Source organism: Taudactylus pleione, unplaced genomic scaffold (assembly GCF_031769625.1).
Source record: "Taudactylus pleione unplaced genomic scaffold, aTauple2 ptg000128l, whole genome shotgun sequence".
Lineage (NCBI taxonomy): Eukaryota > Metazoa > Chordata > Amphibia > Anura > Myobatrachidae > Taudactylus > Taudactylus pleione.
In genome coordinates, this window is record NW_028284530.1 from 2,752,549 (window position 1) to 2,774,393 (window position 21,845).

General features: G+C 44.1%; 1 protein-coding gene across 4 annotated transcripts in view; it reads right to left on the bottom strand.

The window, feature by feature from the left end:
- Positions 1–17,924, bottom strand: part of IL17RD (interleukin 17 receptor D) — a 102,788-nt gene extending 84,864 nt beyond the window's left edge. For 2 of the 4 annotated variants that reach the window (XM_088472675.1, XM_088472676.1), the window contains exon 1: positions 17,766–17,924. In XM_088472675.1, coding sequence (XP_088328801.1) covers positions 17,766–17,888 — 123 coding nt within the window. In that variant the 5' untranslated portion in view covers positions 17,889–17,924. Of the gene's footprint in view, positions 1–8,638; positions 8,706–17,765 lie in introns of those variants that run through there. The other 2 variants (XM_088472677.1, XM_088472678.1) reach the window with 2 other exon arrangements.
- Positions 17,925–21,845: the final 3,921 nt, after the last annotated feature.

The following is a 21,845-nucleotide window of genomic DNA, read 5'->3' on the forward strand; positions in this document are numbered from 1 at the left end:
AAAAACTCTCACTTTAGTAAATATACCAGAGACTCTCCCTTCAGCAGCAGTGGCTAAAGATGACAGAGTGCAGATTTTGAAGAGGTGCCAATATAATTGACAAGTACCAAAATAATAAAAACCTATGAAAACGATTAATAATAAGGATCTATGTTCTGTTTCTATTTCAAAGAAAGAGGAGATGAAGCTTAGACTATTCATAAATACAATCCAAAAATTGACTTTTTTTTCTTTTTTAATAATGGGTGCTGCATGAACATTGGTCTGTGACCCACAGCCAATGACATTTGTTTTACAGAGTGCACTGGTCTGTAGCCCTCAGCCAATAATGTTTGATTTTAAGACTATGCTAGGAAAATGACAGATGGAATCTGATTGGTAGATATGGAATTTTGTACACATTTGCACACTGCATCATTTTATTAAGTTAGGGTTCTAGTTACTAAGCAGTGTTAGGAGACAGAGTGAAAAGTGATAAGGTGCCAGCCAATCAGCTCCCAAATGTCATTTTTCAAACACAGCCTGTGTGATGGCAGTTGGGAGCTGATTGGCTGGCACCTTATCACTTTTCACTCTGTCTCCTAACACTGCTTAGTAAATAGACCCCTTAGTTTCAAAAGTTCCCAACTGCCAGATACCTTTCTTTTCTTTTAAAAAACAGTTCTAGCTGCACTGCTGAAGCCCATTGAGAGCTGTATAAGGAAATGAGAAGATGAGACAAGTTTCTGGAATCAAACCTCAGATCTGTGCGTGCATTAGGTGGGACTATAGCTTTACCTTGCAGGCGCTGGTAGTCAGGAGGAGTGGGGAGCCCCAGGGTGTATTCATATTTCACAAACAGCTCGCTACAGCTGTGCAGCTAACATCTAAACAGTCTGAAACACTGCAGACACAAAGGGCTGGGGAGGAAGATGACGGCATTTCCATACACAGCTATGTCAGTTGTGTTACAATTGTAACCAAAGCATTGCGGATAATAATGGCAATATGGGACAATGATTTGAAGTGGTTCAATTATTCATCAAAGCATAAATGTTTCCATTTATAAATGCATGCTGTCATATTCTATCTGTGCCGTCTTATGAGAATAAGGTCTCCGTGAGTTGGAGTTTACAATAAAGATCTTCCCTTTCATGTTGGTCTCAGGCATCCTCTGGCTACCCGATTGTTATGGAACTACAAGACCCAGCATGCAGAGGCAAAGTCTATCTGGGGATGCTGGAAACTGTAATTCTACAAAAAACTTTTCTTTCAGTACTTCAGAATAATGGATTTGCAACCTGGGCAACACAATGGTCAGCATTGGAGACTCACATCACTGGGGTCATGGGTTCAGTATCAATAAGGTCCAAACTATGTGGAGTTTGTATGTTCTCCTCGTGCCTGTGTAGGTTTTGTACTACAAACCAAAAAAAAATACTGGTAGGTTAATTGGGTTCTGACAAAAAATAACCCTAGTGCAGTGGTTCCCAAACTGGGTGCTGTGGGGCACTTGTAGGCACTGGTGTTACAAGGGGGGTGCGGGCCGCAACCGGGTGTCACCAGCCGAGGGGCGACACCAAAGTGCTGACTCCCCCTCAGTGACAGGAGCCGGGTGCTGAATTACGTGCAACACTCTGCTCCAAGCACAGTGAGTGAGCCGACACTTCACACAGGCTGGTCCCCGGAGGCAGCCTGCACCTCTGGCACCCCCGGTGTGACAAAAAAAACGGGTGTTCGGGCCGCGAGGCTACGCCCCCACTCATGAGGCCACGCCCCCTTATTTACTGGCACTCGGCACCGCCACGCACAGTACTACAAGCTGCCCGCACAGGGTGCAAAGAGAGGTAGGGATGCCACTGCTTGTAGGGGTGCTACAGGTAGATGATCCAGAAACAAATAACATTATTTAAGGTCAATGTGATAGGCAAAACCAGTGCTACTGGCTGCCAACCATAAAATATGTGAACACACAGGGCGGAATTCAATTGTTTTTGCGGCCCGCATCTCCGGTCTAAAGTGACAGGAGATCGCGGGCCGCTATTCAATTGTGCCAGCTTTTCACGCTGATCGCACCCAAAGTGGTCTGGTTTAGCGCGAAAATCGTCTAACCCCGACCAAAGTGCTGGGCGCGATCGCGAAAACTGATGTTTGGGCGCCCAAACATGTCACTTTTCGCACATTTCAGCTCTCATCCCCCAGGGGCTGCGAGCTGAAATGTAGCGCTTGGCAGCTGATCGCGCCCGACAGGAGCAAGAATAGAATAGCTCCGTCGGGGGCGATAGGGGATGAAAACAATTGAATTCCGCCCACAGAAGCACAACCCTGTTCACCACCACATAACTGAACCCAAGGATGACAGGTAACAATATTTACTTCATTTAATTTTTTTTTTACCGCTTTTCTCAATAAGAAGCAGCTTTATAAAAGCACTGAGCACTATGCAGCCACAATGTAAATAAAAGGTAAATAATTAAGTCAACAAATATTATAGACTAAAATACTGCTTTTCTAACGTGTTTTCCAACAGTAACAAAGCAAATCAGGGGTTTTCAACTCAAGTACCATATTACAGGTCATGTTTCGATATCTCTTTAGTCATACACAGGTGATGTCATTTACTTTGCTGGGTTACTAAATATCCCATCTGTTTCCACAGACAGAAATGCTGAAACCATGACCTGTTGGGGGTATTTGATGAGTGGAGCTGAAAAGCTCTGTAAGTAGAGTTAAAGCATTATTACAATTAATAAATGAGTAGTTTAGGCTAGCCCAGATTAATGAAATTGGGAACCACTAGGGAAATGGGGAATCTGGCTGCTATGAATTGTCATAAATTCATATAATTAAATTACATTTGTGTATAGACGACAGTCTGATAAATATAAGATGTACAATGGGCGCTACCTTCCTGTCCACTACCCGTCTCATCCAAAATGATAGAAAACAGTGAAACTCACAAATTCTTCTCTTTACCTCATTAAAAAAATTAAAATATACATATATACACATGCACACACATATACACACACACACACAGCTTGCTTCAAAGCCAAGTTAGAAGTTTACATCTGCTCGAGGGGCCGGAGAACAGGAGCAGTAATTTAGTAAATTTGTGTGTTGTTTTGCGTGCACCAAATGTAACCAATTTCCATCCCCCACAGCCAATAATGTTTGCGGTGTAAACCTTTAATCCTACTCAGCGGTTTCACCTACGCTGTAATCAGGGGCCATGCATGCACTGTGCCACAGGCCTTGCTTTGTGGGGTGAAGAGGTTAATTGTAGCCTTGTAAATTACCAGTTCCACAGACAAACACATGCTTGAGCTGGGATGAAATGAGCTTGTTCCTGGTGGAGATCTGCTTCCTGATTTTCCAACTGATCTGCTGGAAGGGGGCAGCTGTTTCACATTATGTGCCCCTTTAAATGCTCCAGGTTTAATTAGGCTACATCCATATCACGCTAACATTAACAAACAAAGGAAAACCTGAAGCAGGCACAGCCAAATGACATAGTAAATGTAAGCAATAATGAGGGGAACTCCTAAAAACATGAGGCGTTAACCCGAGGGAACTACATGGTGTGAGGTTAAAGGGAAGGTCATACTCGGTCCTACTCCACTGAGTTATGGAGAACTACTTGTTCTAATTTGTGATGGGTCTTACCAGGTAAAGCTACTGAAGGAGATTCACCATCAGTGAAATATGACATATATGAGAGATATATGCTCATACTATTTGAAGAGAATCTCATGGGAACCACAGATACACCTCTCCCCTTTCCTTGCACAAGCACACACTTGCAGCTCCATCCTTTTTGACCTCGCCTCTCCCCCCTTACTTGCCTAACAGAGCGCACTCAGCTTTCCCAAAGCTTAATATCCATTTCTCATATTTTCTGCAAGTCACTGGCAGCAAAAAGACAAAGCCAGAATACAAAATGACAAACATGTATATGAATAATTAGAGCAATTTGGAATCAATGAGGTTAGTTCCAATTTTCTCTAAAACGTTATTGCTTAACCAGTCAACACAATCTTCAGGGGATATCGCATGGCTAAATGCCAGGGAGTGACCCAGAATTCAGGAGTTCTCTTTGCAATGTGAAAGTCCTTAATGAGTGACATATAAAATTCTCATTTCAGCTTATCAAAACCATAAGGAATATCAATTAAATACTACTAGCAACTAAACAGAAGTTATGTTTTAAAGGTTAAAACTGTCAATACCGTAGTCGCTCCCTTTGAGTAGCAATGTGGCAGCCATACTAATGAGAGTACATCAGTGCAGGAGCTATAACTAGAGTAGGTCATGTAAAACAGCATGTCTTGCATGCTTCTGACATATAACACCCATCGGAACTAAACTGGGATGTGTCCAATTTTAAATGGCTAACCCAGCAACCCTGGATATAATATAGTCCCTATTCTGGAAATGCATTTAAACAAGGATTTTGAATTAAAATGACCACTGGGAAAGCAAAGAACTGCCTTGAATAAAGCAAGGGACATGCTGCAACCCTACCTGCGTTTTACTAGATTGTCTCTTGATAAAGAATAAAGCTGCATATACACACACACACACACACACACACACAAACACAACGATTTTCTGTCAGATTATCTGTCAGATTTTTTAAAGTGTAATGAACGATTTTTTGAACTACAAACGATTTTTGTAACTTCCCTTAATGAAAATCGTTCAGTTAGTCAGTCAGAATGAACTACAAACGGAAACGCACATGAACGATAATCGTTCATCAGAAACTGAACGATTTTTTCAATGATTGAACGATAACGTCGTTCTAGTTAAATCGTTCAAAAATTCCTTACGTGTGTATGCACCTCATAGGTGCGTACACACACACGATGTAAGTAATGAACGATATTCGTTTTACAAAGTAGTTGGTTTTACTTTACATAATAAATGATTTTCTGTGTGTTGAAGGAAAAATGTTGCAACTTCTATTGAAAACCATTCAGTTGGCCAGTCTGACTGAACTACAATCGACAAACGTGAACGCGCATAAACGATAATTGTTCATAGTTTTACACTGAACGATTTATTGAACGATAACGACGTCGTTATAGTTAAATCGTTACGTGTGTGTGCACCTTATGAGTTTAATTTTGAACGCAAGACATTGGTTCTTGGCGGTGTAATTACTTAGTTGCTGGTGTAGCAAAAGCCAATTGAGATAAAAGTGAGAACTGAAATATGTACATAAAATTCCTCTAACTGCTTGCACCTATACCATGTAAGATGGTCACTACAAAGACTTAAATATTAGGACTATGTTTTAACCCTAACCTTCACACCTGTTATCACACAAAACTCTGTATTTAAGTCATAAGAATATAAGAGAGTATAAATTAATCATTTCAGCTTAAAGTAGATCTGTCATCTAGAGACAACTACAGATAGGGGGCAATTTAAGTTAAAGCAATGTGCTGGCCGCGGGCATTACCGTTTAATATGGTAGGTAATCTTCTCATGTCCCTGTGCACCTCTATGGGATGCAAGGAAAAATGTGTAAATATATTGGTCAAGGAGTTCAACCGGCCGTTCTAGCGGCTCTCCGTGCACATCTCTTATAGCTAAATTGAGCAAACGCTAAATAAGTTACAGCTGTATAGTACATTCCTCCTTTACACATACCTGTATGCAGTTGGCCATGCTCTGGGAAGGTATTCATGAGTATTATGAGTGAACAGTAGGGATGGCCATTGACCATTGATTGATGCAAACAATCGATGGTCTGCATTCACTGACAATTAATTTAGTACTCGAGGAGGTCTGATGGTGAAATATGCAGCCGTGTGGTTCCCGTCATCGGCACATGCACGGTCCCCAACCTACAATGGTTTTCCCTTGATAGTCTGAAACTACTGACGGTTTCATCGTCAATGTCCATCCCTAGCGAGCAGCCCATGTTCGACCAGGAGTGTGCTCGGTGTGCTCCTGAGCAACGTTATCAAAGTCTCATACACATTATTGTGTGCATGCAAAGGTAATGGACGCTATTCACACTCAAGCTTTTATTAAGCAGCTTGTGGCTGTGTGGGAGAGAATAGTCAGCGACTGTTTCAGTACTCTAGGGTCTTTATGAATTGCCTCCCAAGTTTATGCGCGGTTTGGTTTGATCAATACAATTGTGGGTCTTGTAAAGAGAAAACAACTTGGAACGCTATTTACTATATTCCCATGTGGGGGTTATGTCATCATTAAAACTTACCATTATTGTCATTATTAAACATTTTATTAAAAAAGGCAGTGGTGTTAACTTTGCATTGCAGTTAGTCTTTATACAGACTGTACTACTGAGGATATATTTGACAAAACAGCATGAGACAAGTCTTCTCTAAAAGCAACAATTTCCATATATGGCACAGTATTATGAAGTAAGAGAGAAATACCTTGCATAGCAGTAAACTAGTTAAAATTACCCCTTAAATCTTTTGATTCTAAACATACAATTAGTATTTCCTCAAAGGCTTTCACAGTAGTAGTAGTATGACCTCTGTTTGCGTTCATCCATGTGCAGCAAGAAAACTGGGGGGGTGGGCAATACACCCCCCCACCACCACTATACATCCCAGCATGCCCTGCCACAGTTTTTCTATTTGGGCTTGCTAAAAATGTTGCAATGCATGCTGGGAACTGTAGTTTTACAACATCTAGAGGGCCGCTTATTGCCCCACCCCTACACTAGACGGACCTCAATGGCTGCAACACAATTCTGCAAATACAATTAATATCGCTGGTGGATATTGGGAGTCATAGGAAAAAAATGTTTTCCATTTGCAGGAGTTGCATTCCCACTGAAAATACTAGCACACTCCAGTGAATAAACACTAAAAATGCAAACTGTGTCCACACCTTAGTGCAACATTTGTATTATACCATAGCAACCAAACACTTATATTCATGGTCTGTAACTTGCAATAGGAGAGCTTGTTGCTGTTTGATTGCTGTGGTTCAGAGAAAAATAAAATTCAATATTAGTAACATTAAAGCAAAGGTCTTTTTACCAATAACAGAATTACTAGTATTCAGCGTCTATGGTCTACTTCCATGTACCACCATTTTTTGGGGGATAAATGCCTTTTAGGGCTCGGCTACACAAGCCAGAATGTTTCTGTTGCATCACAGATTTCAGCTAATGGGTGGGATGTACTAAGCATCGCAACCGCAATGTGGTACATCCCGCCACTTATCGGGTACATACCGGGATTGATCACCGTGTTATGTACTCAGAAATGTGATCTAAATCGCAAATCACAACTTCCCTCAATAAGAGATGTCCTTCGCGATATTTAACACCCAGAAGTCCCTCTGGCGTCCTTCTGCACATGTGCAGAAGGACGCACGCAACGCGAGGGGGGAGATGGGAGGGATGCGATTGGATCTCTCTCAGGAGGCGTCCCGAAAAGAAGCCCATAGGCTTCAATTGGGTAACCCACCGGGACGAAGCGATGCATTCCCGATGCTTAGTACATATGGAAAATGCTGTAAAACCCCCGAAAACGGCATTGTTGGGGGTTTTACCACATTTTTCAGTTTAGTACATCTCGCCCAATGTGTGTTCACCAGGCCCAGCTACACAGGCTTCTCTCAGGCAGACTAGGAGGTATATGCAATAGCCTGCGGACTGCAGGCATCGGCGAGTCCCGTGCAGGCTGCCCTATGTTTTAAAGTAGTATTCATTTAAAAGGCAAAAATTTACCTGGTTTTCCCTTTTAAATGACGGCTACTTTAAAACATGGGGCAGTCTTGCACGGGACGGGACTCGCCGATGCCTGCAGTCCGCAGGCTATTACATATACCCCCAGGAATCTATGAACAAAGTTTAACAGACAGCTCTGATGTGACGATCTCACACACACACAATAGCTTTTGAAGCTTTAGCCCAATATGGAATGTTAAAGAAAAAGTGTTTTTAATTTTTTTTCAGCATAGTATATATGTACGGTATAAATCACATATGTTCTCCAATCCACAACAAATAATAGGAACTATGCTTTCATTAATTCACCTTTAACTAGACAGAGTGATCACGGTCTAGATTTGCTTCTGCCCCTTTATATCTAATACCGTATAGTAATTTGTCACAGTTTATTTAATCCTATAACTCCAATGCTAACTATGGCCATGATATTCTAAATGCAGAGGCCTTGAACACAAAGAGGACTCATTCACACACAACTGCCGGGAAAGTGGATAAAAACATTCTCCATTGTTTTTTTTTTATACAGTACGCGCACGCTAAATACGTGACAAATAAGTTATGCTGCGTTCCAGAATTTTAAGCGCATCATTAACGTTGAGAGTGCTAGTCATAAAGCTATGAAAAGCCACTTTCCAGCCGGCAGCTTTGATAAAAATGGCTTTTCACAGCCTCGGGCTATTCACGGAGCAGGTTACCACATAGGAATATGCGAATTCTTCTGCAGTCCCCCGAGTTTCTAATTATGTCGCTTTCCTAAACACATGTATGCGAAAGGCGACTCGTAGGTAACTGCAGTTTTAGCTAATAGTATAAGCCAGAGGTCTTCAACCTTGGCCCTCCAGCTGCTGTGGAACTACTCCTCCCAGCATGCACTGCCATAGTTTTAGCATGCTTTTTATATGAAAAAGGATGGTGATACGCTATACTTACTAACAGTTACAAATGGCATGTGCCAGACGGAAAGCACCAATGCACAGTACTGAGGAAAGCGAATGCGTTGTTTGGGCATGCGCATCCATATCACTGGCCATTTCCATGACCAGTGTGGAGACAAGCATCACAGTCATTGGGCATTAATCCGCGCGTCATGTGCACGTGATCTACTGTAACAGACTGCAATTGGAGAAGAGCTCTACGGAGGACTTGTTAGAAGGTTGCTGGTGGACCAGTATACGCGGCATTGCCGAGAGACACAAGTTAAGGATTTGTTTTTTAATACCTCTATAATTAGAAAAATTAGTGCCACAGAGCCATATGAGAACTACCACTTCGTATAGAAAAATATTTATGAATAGAGCCCTTGAGAACTCACATTTGATCTATTTTTATGGACTTTTCATGCATTTATTACATTTGAAAAGCGGATAGGTGGTTTGTACATTCACTTATGAAGGAGTTGAGTTGCCCATACATCTACTTTAATCTTATTTACACCATTATACATCTGTCCTGTGGTCTTGTTTTCTCATTTTTGCTTTATCTGCAAAATCCTGCTGAAAGTCTCTTTCCAGATGTCAAAAGTTTCATGCAGTAAAGGGAAGTTCAGGAGAGAAAAAACAAAGCACTTGTAGCTTTCTCTGTGCTGACAAAAACCATGCATCTCCGAGAGCCTAAAATCAATCCCCATATGCACACAGCTGCCAGCAAGGGGGGAGAGTCTGCCTAATCCTGCAATATACAGCCAGCAGCCAGTGCCCAGCTGATATACACAAACGGGAGAAACTGAATTAGCCAGATTAGAACCTGGTTTCTATTCCTCTCTTTGATCAGATTTAGATTGCATTTCCAGAGCAAAGTACTTTCCAAATCCATAATACAATTTGAATGCTGACCCCAGATGCCTTTTTTTTTTTTAATTATTAAATTCTTTCCATAAAGAAAATGGAGATGAGAGTTCAGAGTTATTGTTGATTTATTAAAGTATTTGTAAATAATAATAATAATAATGCAACATGAATATTTTAATGTGCCTGCTTCCAGTGCAGCAATGTGTTGCATTTCAGTCAGCCTGTGTCTATATAGTGTGCTGAATGACAGAGGGAAGTGGCCTGTGGTTTAAAGGGAGGAAATGAAAAAGGAATTTTAATAGAACAAACAGTGGCTCTGCTTCCTATAGGCATTACTTCAAAGGCAGCCCTACCCCACAGCAAACAACATACTACAGAGGCCATCAGTCATCTAATAGCAGTGTAAGGTGACGTTTACACGCAGGCCATGATAATGCAAAGCTGGACGGGCAGCACAAGGAACAGGTCATGCAAGTCCGTCCCGTGCCAACATCACATATGCTGGGATGATACCCCAGGAGTGAGACTGTGTTTTAGAAATTAGATGCCACAAGTCAGAATGTGAAATCAGACAAGACCTTTTCTTGTGCACTGGAGAAAAGGAGAAAAGGAAGGTATTATTTCCGTAATTATAGTAACACACTTCAATAGGCTCCAGTCTCGCACAGATAATGTTTAAGGTAATTCAAAGCGTGTGCGGGGCACGGCAGGAACTGAAGACATATTATTAACATCAAAGTACTTCTGGCATACTCAAGAGGCATGTATGAACATGGCACAACTGTCAAACCTGTATCTCAAAATAAAACAACATTTAGCAAATGTGGATATAGGACTGTAATGGACTGTTACTTATATTATTATTTTATTTTTATTTATTTTTACAGAAACCCGCCGAAGCCTGTGGCCTGGAGTATCAGCATCCTATTGTGGGTGGTGCCTGCGCTATTACATCGCATTTACTCAACTGGTTAATGGAGTGACATCCACTGACTCCTACCCCCTCCCCCAATTGCAGGTGTAAATGGTTATTACACAATGCATGTCATATGCAATTACTATCTTAGCACTACAAATTGCGTAAGCTAAATACACTAAGAAGGCCAAAGTGTTCAGGTGAAATCCACAAGTGTAAAATATCTTAAGCCGGGTACACACCTGAACGACGGTGCGACCCAGGGACTTGATTTAACAATATATATCACATTCCCGTACACACTACATCAGGCCTGGCCAAAGTATGGCTCTCCAGCTGTTGTGAAACTACAAGTCCCAGCATGCCTTGCCAGAGTTTTAGCATATCCCAATAGCAAAACTGTGGCAAGGCATGCTGGGACTTGTAGTTTCACAACAGCTGGAGAGCCACAGGTTGGCCACGCCTGCACTACATGATCCGACATACGCTTGTGAGATATATCTTTATATGCTCCATGTAACAACACAACATCATCCGTGGAATCGCCCAATTGGACGTGCAGGACATCCAATGGGACGATGCAAAGAACAGGAACAACGGGGGAAAATGAAGATTGGTGGTACACACTTGACTAATATATATTGCACAATATATCGTATCGCGTGTACCCAGCTTTAGGCTTGTTGTTACGTCTCATACAATGACAGCACAAATGGAAGGGTGGGTGCAGCTTCTAACCAATTACATGGAACCATCATATGGAATTCCTCCTCTCTCTCATTTTACCAAGGCCCACTACCTGCACTGAACTCAATAGCTCCGGGAACTCCTTCCTGGCGCTGTCAACAGCTAGATTCATTGAATCGCCCCCATTAAAGTCAAAGAAAAAAGGAACAAACTGCTATAAAAATATAAAATCCCACCGAAAAGTACAATGCTCCTGAAAGCATGAATGACTGCTAGCATAGTATGGTAACTTTACTAACAATGGTTTCCAATATCGCTCCTCCATAAGTCGCCGTATTAGCGTTACAATGTGAATAAATGCATAGCTTTTGAAGCCAATGGGTACAAGACCTAAGGACTCATTCATACCAGTATAGTGGAAGCAGGTAAAGCGCATAAAAACTAACACTGTCTTTAACTTTGCTGTTTGAGGTTTAGGATAATGTTTTACATGGATTGTGCTTTTACCTATACAATCGAATGTATTTGTAGAACACCAGTTAACGCAAAACTAATACACTGTTTTGCGTTCTAAGATTCTAAACGCATTCTTAAAATTTCAGCATGCAATGGTGGGAATGAGCGCAAAAGAAAGAAGCCATTTATGCTACTTTGCGTTTTCTAGATGTTAGTGACTTGAAACACACTAGCGGCATGGACAGGTGTGAACGAGTCCTTAAAGTGTAAAATTATAAGTAAACCTACAGGTAGGATAAAAAAAAAAAAAACAGGTAAAGTTCAGTGCTATGCTTTACGGAAAAGTTGTGCACATATACTGTACCATGGGACCAGAATATAGAAACACAGCCAAAAAGTGGAATATTCAAAGTGTTCCACTAATGTATTTTAGATACAGATAATACAGTATATTTGTCTTTAGGTAACAGAAATACTTAGGGCTTGATTCAAATGAACGCAAATTAAATAGCGCCGGAAGGGAGCTCCCGGAGCTATTCAATTCAGTGCGCTGTTCGGTCGAAGAATGCCCGTTCTCCCGCCCATTGCGCCCTAAATAGGGTGTTTAGTCGTGAGAACGGGCATTCTCCGACTAACCTTCTAGGCGAGATGCTGTTTTCACGGCGCTAAGGGCAGAAAACAGCATTGCGTCTGTACTTATATCGGATTTCTGCTCGCACCCCTGGAGGGATGCGAGAAGAAATCCTTGACAACGCGCTGCATTGAATAGCTCCGGGAGCTCCCTCCCAGTGCTATTCAATTTGCACTCAAATTAAATCGAGCCCCATGTCAATTCATTGTTTCAGTATTCTACGATGAACTGCAAATCTAGAGCCCCCCTCAAAATAGTGATAGCAGATGCTGTACCAAGAAGAAAATTATTCAAATAAAGCTTTTAATTTTTTTACAGCTAGTTTAAAATATTTAATTTTATTCTATTTTCTTTATTTTATCGTTTTTAATATGTACAATTTTTACAACTTTGCCCCTGAAAGGCCGACACCTGGCTTTAGGTGTTGTGCGCTGTGTGATCAGGGCAATGCCAGATCGCACATTCTTAGAAGGAACCCCGATTGGCCGGCTATTCAATAAGTGTATGCTTATTTGCCTACAAAGCCATTACCACCACACCAACATACATCTCTTATCTGAAAAAGGTCTCCCCTTCCCTTCTGTCCAAGATCTGCGTCTCTCACCTGCACGCATTACTTGCTCCCATTCATTCTTATAGTACTTATTGCACCCACTCTGTAGAACGCCCTCCCTCGCATAAGACTCTCCAAACATTCCAGTTTTCTATGAAAGCTCACCTCTAAAGACGAGCTTATCAAACTCCAGTAACACCATATATATTCTATACACCAAGCTTTGCCTGTATTACATATGATCTTTATCTACACATATACAACCAACTGACCACCAAGAACCTCAGCAATCTGGCTCGACCACTATGCAATATGTAGCACTTATCCTTGTGTGTCAAATGCCTATTTCCCTATAGATTATAAGCAGGGCACTTCTGCCTGTCGTCAGCAACATCGCCCGGCACAGCTGCATGCAGATCCGACGGGCAATATTGTCAGCGGGGGCCATGCTGCCAAATGCAGCATGGCCCCCGCTGTCGCTCCTGGCATCAGCAAGTGTGTACACACTTGCTGATGCCGGCACACCGCCGGGTTCAGTCGTTAACGAGGCGGAGACAGGGGTTTCCAAACTCTGGGCCTGATTCAGACCCGCACGCGAGCGTTATGCGTTCGCAAGCGGGTCGATGGTGGCCCAGTGCGCATGACGGAGCCGGCTCCGTCGTGCGCATGCGTGAGACCCGGATAGCGACAGGCAAAAAGTCGCTCCAGGTCTCGTACCAAAGGGGGCGTGCTGTCACTCAACATCGACAGCACGCCCCCTTTGGTACAAGACCTGGAGCGACGGTTTGGTGGGCGGGCCAGGGGAGTGGCTGCCCAAACTGATGCGTTCCCATGTGAACACCTCCGTCTGGGGCCGGCCCCACTGACATCACAAGTGATGTCAGTGGGAGAAGTTTCGGCTCTGTTTGAGCCAAAATCTCTCTTGGGCTTGCGGTAACGAGGCCCTACCACAAGGGTCTCGTCGCAAGCCCGATGGTCGCAATGGTCTTGACCATCGCGACCATCTTGATGGCCGCTCGCTATAGCTGTGGGTGGTCACCCACAGCTATGCAAGCGGCCAGGAGGCCGCTCTAAAAACAAGAAGGCCAGTCCTGATTCAGAGCGAGCGCTCTGTCAGAGCGTCCGGCTCTGAATCAGGCCCTCAGTCCTCCAGGCAACCCAACAGCTAAGGTTTTAAAGATATCCAGGGTTGAGCACAGGTGGTTAAATCAAATTGACTGAGGTACTAATTAAGTCACCTGTGGTCAAGCATGTATATCCTTAAAACCTGGACTGTTAGGGTGCCTTGAGGACAGAGTTTGGGATCCTCTGCTCTAAAGGGCCCCATACATCTGCGATGGATTGCCGCGTCTGCTGCAAACCGGCATCGCAGAAATCCAACATGTTGGATTTTCCCGATATGACGACCTTGATCAAAAAAATATTGTGATCGTCAAATCGGGGACATGTAAAATTTCAGCGACCCTGCGACGGATCGCTGAACATCGATGGTGGTTGGTGTTTCCGGACGCATCGCTACATTGCGACAATCCATCGCAGATGTATGGGCACCTTAAGAGATCTAATATGCAAAACTGAGAGACTTCTCCTTGTGCAGTAGAGGGTCCTCTCCACACGAGTGATCTGCCCTCTCCATTCATTATAACACACTCTGGGTGACCCTATTATCTGCCTGTCACAGATCTCCTACTAGTAAAGCACAGGCTGATGGTGATGAAAAGGCTTCTTCACACTCTTTGGTTACAAGATATGTCTCCACCTCCCTCTGATGCTCCAGGGCAGGGAAGAACATAGAAAGGAAATGCTAATCTCCTGGGAAAGGGACTATTACCCCCCCCCCCCCCCAATCGCCTAGGTGTGGGGTAAAGAGAGGAGGACAGACAGCGTCAATATCTCATCATCCAGGTAGACAACTTTTGAAACAGGAATATGGAAGTTCCACCTGCACCCAAATATCTAGGAGCTAATGTAGACACCGAAACTCCTAGCTACGAGCTATTAAACTACGATGACTCAAACCACGGTGCTCAAAGTGAAGTTCCAAAACAGAAGTTACAGTATGTCTGAATTAAATATATAAAACACATTATCAGAAGTCAACTGAGTATTTCAAAGTCTTTCAACACAGACGGTCTAGCAGCTGCCAGGTGTCGTAAAACATATGTGACACTAAAGAGTATAAGTAGCTTGGAATAAAATTAGATAGGAGATTTCAGTAGAGAACTGAAACCCAGATATCTAGTAAACTATGAATACACAACAAAACATCCTGCACTTATATATCCAGCAAGATGCATGTGCAGTAATACCCGTCCAGTTACCTAGCAAGGTGTATACGCTGCACCCAGTTACCTAGCAAGGTGTATACAGATGTGTCCATATACACATGTGCTCAAATCGCGCCACATAGCCATGTACTGCACGCCACGGTCTTAGCACATAAGTGTCCCACCAAGGACTGTTTTCCAAAATATGCATCTTAGTCACATCGCCAATGCAACAAAAGTGCAGTGCATGGGTATCCCGACTACTGGTGCTGGCATTTTAAGTACTTGTGTGTGCGACTAAGTCACTAATCTTGGTACAAAAGACAGTTCTGATGCAAGCGTCCGCGCCGTGCCACGCCACGTATCAGTATGCTTCATCTGTGACTTTATTGCAATTCCTTTATTGCAAAAATCTAGTGTGCCTGGTACACTGCGGATGACTATGTGGCTATGATGCAAAAAAAGATAAAATTTTTAAAAAAGTACTTATAGTAGTGATAAGAAGCTGATGGGTAGCAATTATCAATGTTCCTGATCCGATGGAAATACTTTTTCAAATCGAATTGTGGGTATTAGATGGTTACCAGCCATTGGATGCAGCTTTCAGATTTCCCTTCGAAGGGATTACTTTTTTTTCTCAGCTGGGGACACCCGGAAATAGTGCACGCAGTTCAGCTCATGTGCACAGCATTTCCATTGATGGCTATACCTTCGTATTATTGATTTGATGTTGGAAGCCTGGCAAACATTCAATACCATTCTTCCGATGTCCATCCCTAACTTTAAATACGGGAATTGCTACCCATCGGAACATCTAAGTCACGCGGCACAAAAAAACGTTAGGTGAATGAGGATACATCTGTGTACTGCATGCCGTTATCTAGCAAGGTGTATATACTGCATCCGGTTATCTAGCATAGATTTACAGCATAAAACATTCAGGCAAAGCTTTAACCCACATCTATGAACTGTGGGCCTGGTTTGAGTACAACCCCGATGGTTGCCGATTGGCGCAAGCGCAGAATTTTACTGCGTATGTGCAATCAGTGTCTGCGACGATGGTGGCAATGCCCCTGAGCTGCAACATAATTTCACATGCTGTGGCCGTTTGGGGGTGGGGAAGAGGCGGCGATGGCCAGCATCCCAAAAAACTGGAGGTGGGGGGGGTTTGGCCCAGTAATCTGGGAGTGCGGCGGCCACTAGTCTCTGCGTCTTCCGACACAGCGTCACTGACTCGGCAGCGTGAATTTCACTGCAATCCTGAGTAACCTGAGGGGTATTTACACAAGACGCCTCCTGCTACAATATCATATTATTGCACAGCTGATGCGTACAAACTGACAGCGGATGTGCAATAGCATGCAAATCTGCATCAGCCCATCACAAGGATTGTGTATTGGTTAGCATTACTGCCTCGCAGCACTGAGGTCGTCGGTTCAATTCCCTCCACGGCCCTAACCATGTAGCGTTTGTATATTCTTTTTGCTTGCATGGGTTTCCTCCAATCCCCCCCCCCCCCAAAATAAATAAACCCTAGTCACTGTGGTTCCCAAACTGTGCGCCGCGGCACCCTGGGGTACCTCGGGACACTTGCAGGGGTGCCTCAGGTTGGTGGTCCAGCATCAAATCAAATTATTTGTAGTCAATGTAATGTAAATACGGTATGTGGACAAGCAGAAGTGCAAACCTGTCCACCACCACATAACTGACCTAAGGATGACAGGTAAGCACAATTTACTAAAAAAAATTCTGAATTTCTCAATAACAATATTTTGGCTTAGGGGTGCTGTGAAAACAATGCTGATACTCTAGGGCGCCGTGATTCAAAAAAGTTTGGGAACCACTGACCTAGTGTGTGAGTATGTATATGTGGTAGGGAATAAACATTGTAAGCTCCACTGAGGCAGGGACTGATGTGAATGGCTAAATATTCTCTGTAAAGTGCTGCGGAATATGTGTGCACTTTATTAATAACTGGTAATGAAATACTTTCCTAAACTCTCCCCAGTATAGTTTAAACTACTGCCTCATGTGTGTGACACTCCTACTTCACATCACAATAGGATCATCAAATACAGCAAGATTTTCTTATACCACATAAAATCTACAAACACACATCCCATAGCAATATATCTATAGAGAGATACATCAATATATCTAGAGATACATCTACATATCTATAGAGAGATACATCTACATATCTATAGAGAGATACATCTATATATCTATAGAGAGATACATCTATATATCTATAGAGAGATACATCTATATATCTATAGAGAGATACATCTTAAACTGTGATCTTATGATATATAGTAGACACAGTCATGATCACATGACAAACATGGAGCAATTAGTATAGCTAGATAGATATACACACACACACTTAGGTCCACTTATGTATTCCAAACAGAAGTCACTGGGGTGCAATACCAATTGTATCTGCAAAGTAGATTCCATAAATGAGGGTGAACTCATATTTGTAGAAAGAATAATTCAGGCATGCAGTTTGGTGATGATTCCTGAATACTGAATAGACCCTTATCCTTCCTACAAATCTGGTGAGTGCAGTGTATCACACACATAAAGTATACACACACATTTGGGGTACTATGCATCACTATAGTATAGTACATATCTTGCATGTCACGCAGAGTGTGCACGGATTCAGCCCCAGGTAGATAGAGAGAAGTTACATGTCCGGGCAGAACTTTCTGCAGAGTTTAGACCAGGTAGAGCTGCACATCGGGAGGCACTAACCTTGGGTGCACAGGAGTCCGCAGGTGCTCTCCGGAGCCCACCGCTAGCTGCACAGCCGATGTCCGGGTACACTAGCACACTCAGGGCTAGTGCCAGGCAGAGGGGTCGCAGACACGGTGCCATGGTCTGCAGCCCAGGGAACTCTGCTGCTCTACTGTTGCTGAGGTCCACTCCGCAATCCGTACAGTGCATGCGTCCTAGTGCTGCGATCAGTCCCGCCCTCTGCTGGGAGACTCCACACTACAGCCGAGGTGCTGCTGCTATACTGTCACTGACTGTCTGTGTGTGAGGAGACCCCTGTCCCGCCCAGCACACGGAGTACAACAGAGTAATAGCAGCAGCCCTCCTCCCTTTCTACAGGACCCACTCTCACTATGTGCTGTTGGTTGTGGGTAACAAACGATTTTGCCGATAACGACACATCGATACAACAAATTTGTTTTATCATCCAGTGTGTACGCACTAGATCGCAAACGACATCCCCAGTCGTCTGTACTTGCAGCTCATTCCGGGTATGTCGTTAGCATTGCCATGCAGCATGGCCCCGCGACCCGAGCCATCATTCGTCGTTGCCGGCATCGACAAGTGTGTATGCACTGCCTGCGCTAGGTGTCTCTGCATCTTTTCAACCAATAGCCGCCGGCGTCTCCTCAGTCACCGCCGTGTGGCGTCCCCTCTCCCAATCTCTGGCTACAGTAATGGTGGGTACACACTACACGATATGCTCCCTGAGCGATATCGTGTAGTGTTGTCCCCGGCAGGCTGTGCTCAATGTCGTTCATGACATTGAGCACAGCCGCTGAACGATATCATTAACGATATCGTTCAGCGTCGGGCTCTCTCCCCCATTCCCTGACATGCAGCAACCTGACGAGATCGTCAGGTTGGCCTGCATGTCAGCCCGATGAACGATGATGATGAACGACCCGCGGGAACGCGCGTCGTCGTCATCGTTCATCTTTTTGGTGTTAAAAATGGACAAAAAAGTGGACGACTGAACAATAACGATATCGTTATCGTTCAATCGTCCACTTTATTGCCCAGTGTGTACCCACCATAACTCTGACCAATCAGTCAGACACCGGCCAGCCCACCATGCTCCGCAGTGAGGCAGCGTCTCCTGTCCGCGTTCCCCCTGTTCCCAGGTCAGACTTTGAGTGACGTCTGCATATGGTCGGCAGAGCGGCTGCACAAAAGTGCAATAGTGGGTGCTGTGCGGCAACGGCCTCCGGGAGACGCACCCATGGCCACCAGGTGTGTTTGCGGTGCCTGTACCCGGGGAGGGGGAGTTGCTGGGCGACTGTCCATACACGCTGGCCCGGCAGCATGGAGTGATTTCTGTGACAGGCAGCCTAGCAGACCATTAGATTGGCTGTCTGTCACTACAGTGCGCCGCCCGTGCGGAGCGAGCAGGGAATATCCAGAGACTGCTCACCACACCGAAGTGCTGCAGAGCCGACTGAAAGCTCCCCGCAGCCAGTGCACTGTAATGACAGGCAACCGATCCAATGTCACTGCTGCCAGGCCCTGGGGAGTATGGAGACCTGCCCCCAACACACTCAGTATAATATATATATATATATATATATATATACACTTCTCTCACCCCAACCCCTTCGTATGCCTCTGCCCCAGCCCCCGATGTGTGCCTCTGCCCCAGCTCCCAATGTGTTCCTCTGCCCCAGCTCCCAATGTGTTCCTCTGCCCCAGCTCCCAATGTGTGCCTCTGCCCCAGCCCTCAATGTGTGTCTCTGCCCCAGCCCCCAATGTGTGTCTCTGTCCAGTGCACCAGCCCCCAATGTGTGTCTCTGCCCCAGCCCCCAATGTGTGTCTCTGTCCAGTGCCCCAGCCCCCAATGTGTGTCTCTGCCCCAGCCCCCAATGTGTGCCTCTGCATCAGCCCCCAATGTGTTTTTTTTTATCCTATCGGGGCCAAATGGTTGTATATTTTTATCCCATCTGGGCCAATGTGTGTGTTTTTCTTCATGTGGGGCAAATGTTTTGGTTTTTTCCTACTGGGATCAATTTGGTGTTTATTTTCCTACTGGGGCCAATGTGTGTTTTTTTTCCTACCAGGGCCAATGTCATCTGCTACATGCTTCACGGGATTTAGATGGGACCCAGAAAATGTCAGGTAGGACCCCATTTTTTAAAGTGAGGGGTAACTGGGACCCACATTTTTTTTCTCTCACTTCGATCACTGCTAAGCACTGGACGGCGAGTGAGCCATTAGCATATTTTCACAATTACGAATCCATGAGAGATCGCAGCTACAATGGCATTTGCGTCCATCTCTGAATTACGTCCTCAATTCACACGTACAGTACATTCAGAAAAGCTGGGTCCAAACTAGATTTACACTCACAACTAGAAATGCCAGATCCATTGTAATGGTGCATACACACGTAGCGATCAGCCAGCAATATGATATCGCTGACTGATCGTCCTGCACCCTCCCTGGTGTGCTGGATGATCGATATCGATCATCCAGTACACCACCAAGTCACTGACAACTATAGCGACCCGCATTCAACGATCGCGGGTCCCTATAGTAACCTGCTCGATATCGAGCAAGTTGACCGGCATGCACGGGCGATGAACGATATCGCTATCGTCCATACGTGGCTGTATATCGCTGGTCGATGGTGAATTGATACGGACCTAAAAATGAACGATTTTAACGATATCGTTATCGTTCAAATCGCTCATTTATATCACTACGTGTGTACGCAGCATAAGTCTATTGAAAAAGTTGTCTCTAAACTAAAATCACACACGTACACTCAGAGAAGCTAAATGGGTATCCGGTCGGAAGGAAGACAGTAACTAGGTTGACATCCCTAATGTCAACATGATTCAAACTGTCGATAGGCACCAAGTCGGCATTCTGTACCTCATTAGACATTATAATGTCGACATGTTCACAATGTTAACAGTATGAGAATGCCGAAGTTTACGGGTGGGCACCTCTGGGAGGGTTAGGGTTAGGCAGCGGGGTGAGGTTAGGGATAGACCAAGGGGAATCTTGGGGAAAACACTTGCCATAACGCCGCTGCTGAGACATCGCAGCCGGACCTGATCCTCCTGTGACTGTCGGGACTTGAAAGAAGACACTGGAGCCGCTGCAGCCTCCAGGACAAGGTAAGACACAGATCACAAGGGACCGTTTGTCAACAGTTCACAATGATAAATGTCGACATGCACACTGAATTTACACACACACCTCGAAAGTCCGGATCCATTGTAAGTCTATTGAAAAAGCCAGATTCACACTAAGGGCCTGTTTCAGATATGTACATAAACCCAATGTTTTACATACATATCCGATGGTGGGATATTAGCATGTACAGAACAGGTCCTGTGATCACGGTTACAGTGCCCCCTGAGCTGCAGCCTGGATGACAGGGGTTGTGAGACAAGCACTATTTGATATTCTGTACCTTCCACCTGGATCTATACCTTCTTCATGCTAATGCCTAACTGAAAGACACACAGGGCAGTATTCAATTTGAGGTGGTGCGAAAAGTCAATGTAAAAAACGGGGATCATTTTTCACTTGCCTTTAGCAGGCGAAAAAAGTGCAGAATTGGGGTTTAGGGGTGCAGGCTTAAAAATAAATAGCCTGCACCCTGAGAATGGCCCCTAAAAAAGATCTGTTTAAAAAAGTAAAAAAAAATAAAAAATCGGGACACCCCAAAAAATGTATTTCAAATTTGGGGTAGAAAAAAAAAGTGGGAACAAACCCTAAACTACTGTAATAGATAGGGGTTCCCAGGTATGCGACAGGTGTTTTCTTCATTGCGGGGAGTAGGAGCAGGTGCATTTTTGAAGAATTTAAAAAAAAACATTTTATGGACTTAAAAATATGCTTCCACCCATTTTCATGTACCCCAAATTTGATGGCCATAGTTATTTTCCCCCCCAAAAAAAGTTAAGTGCTATTCTTCACTACTACTTCTTCATAGCCGCATTTATGGACCTGCCGCAGCTATTTAAAAACCCAACTTTCTGCAGGCAAAAACAGGGGGACCCATAGTGATCCCCCATGTCTGGACATCTTCAGGGGGGGTCCTAGGATGAC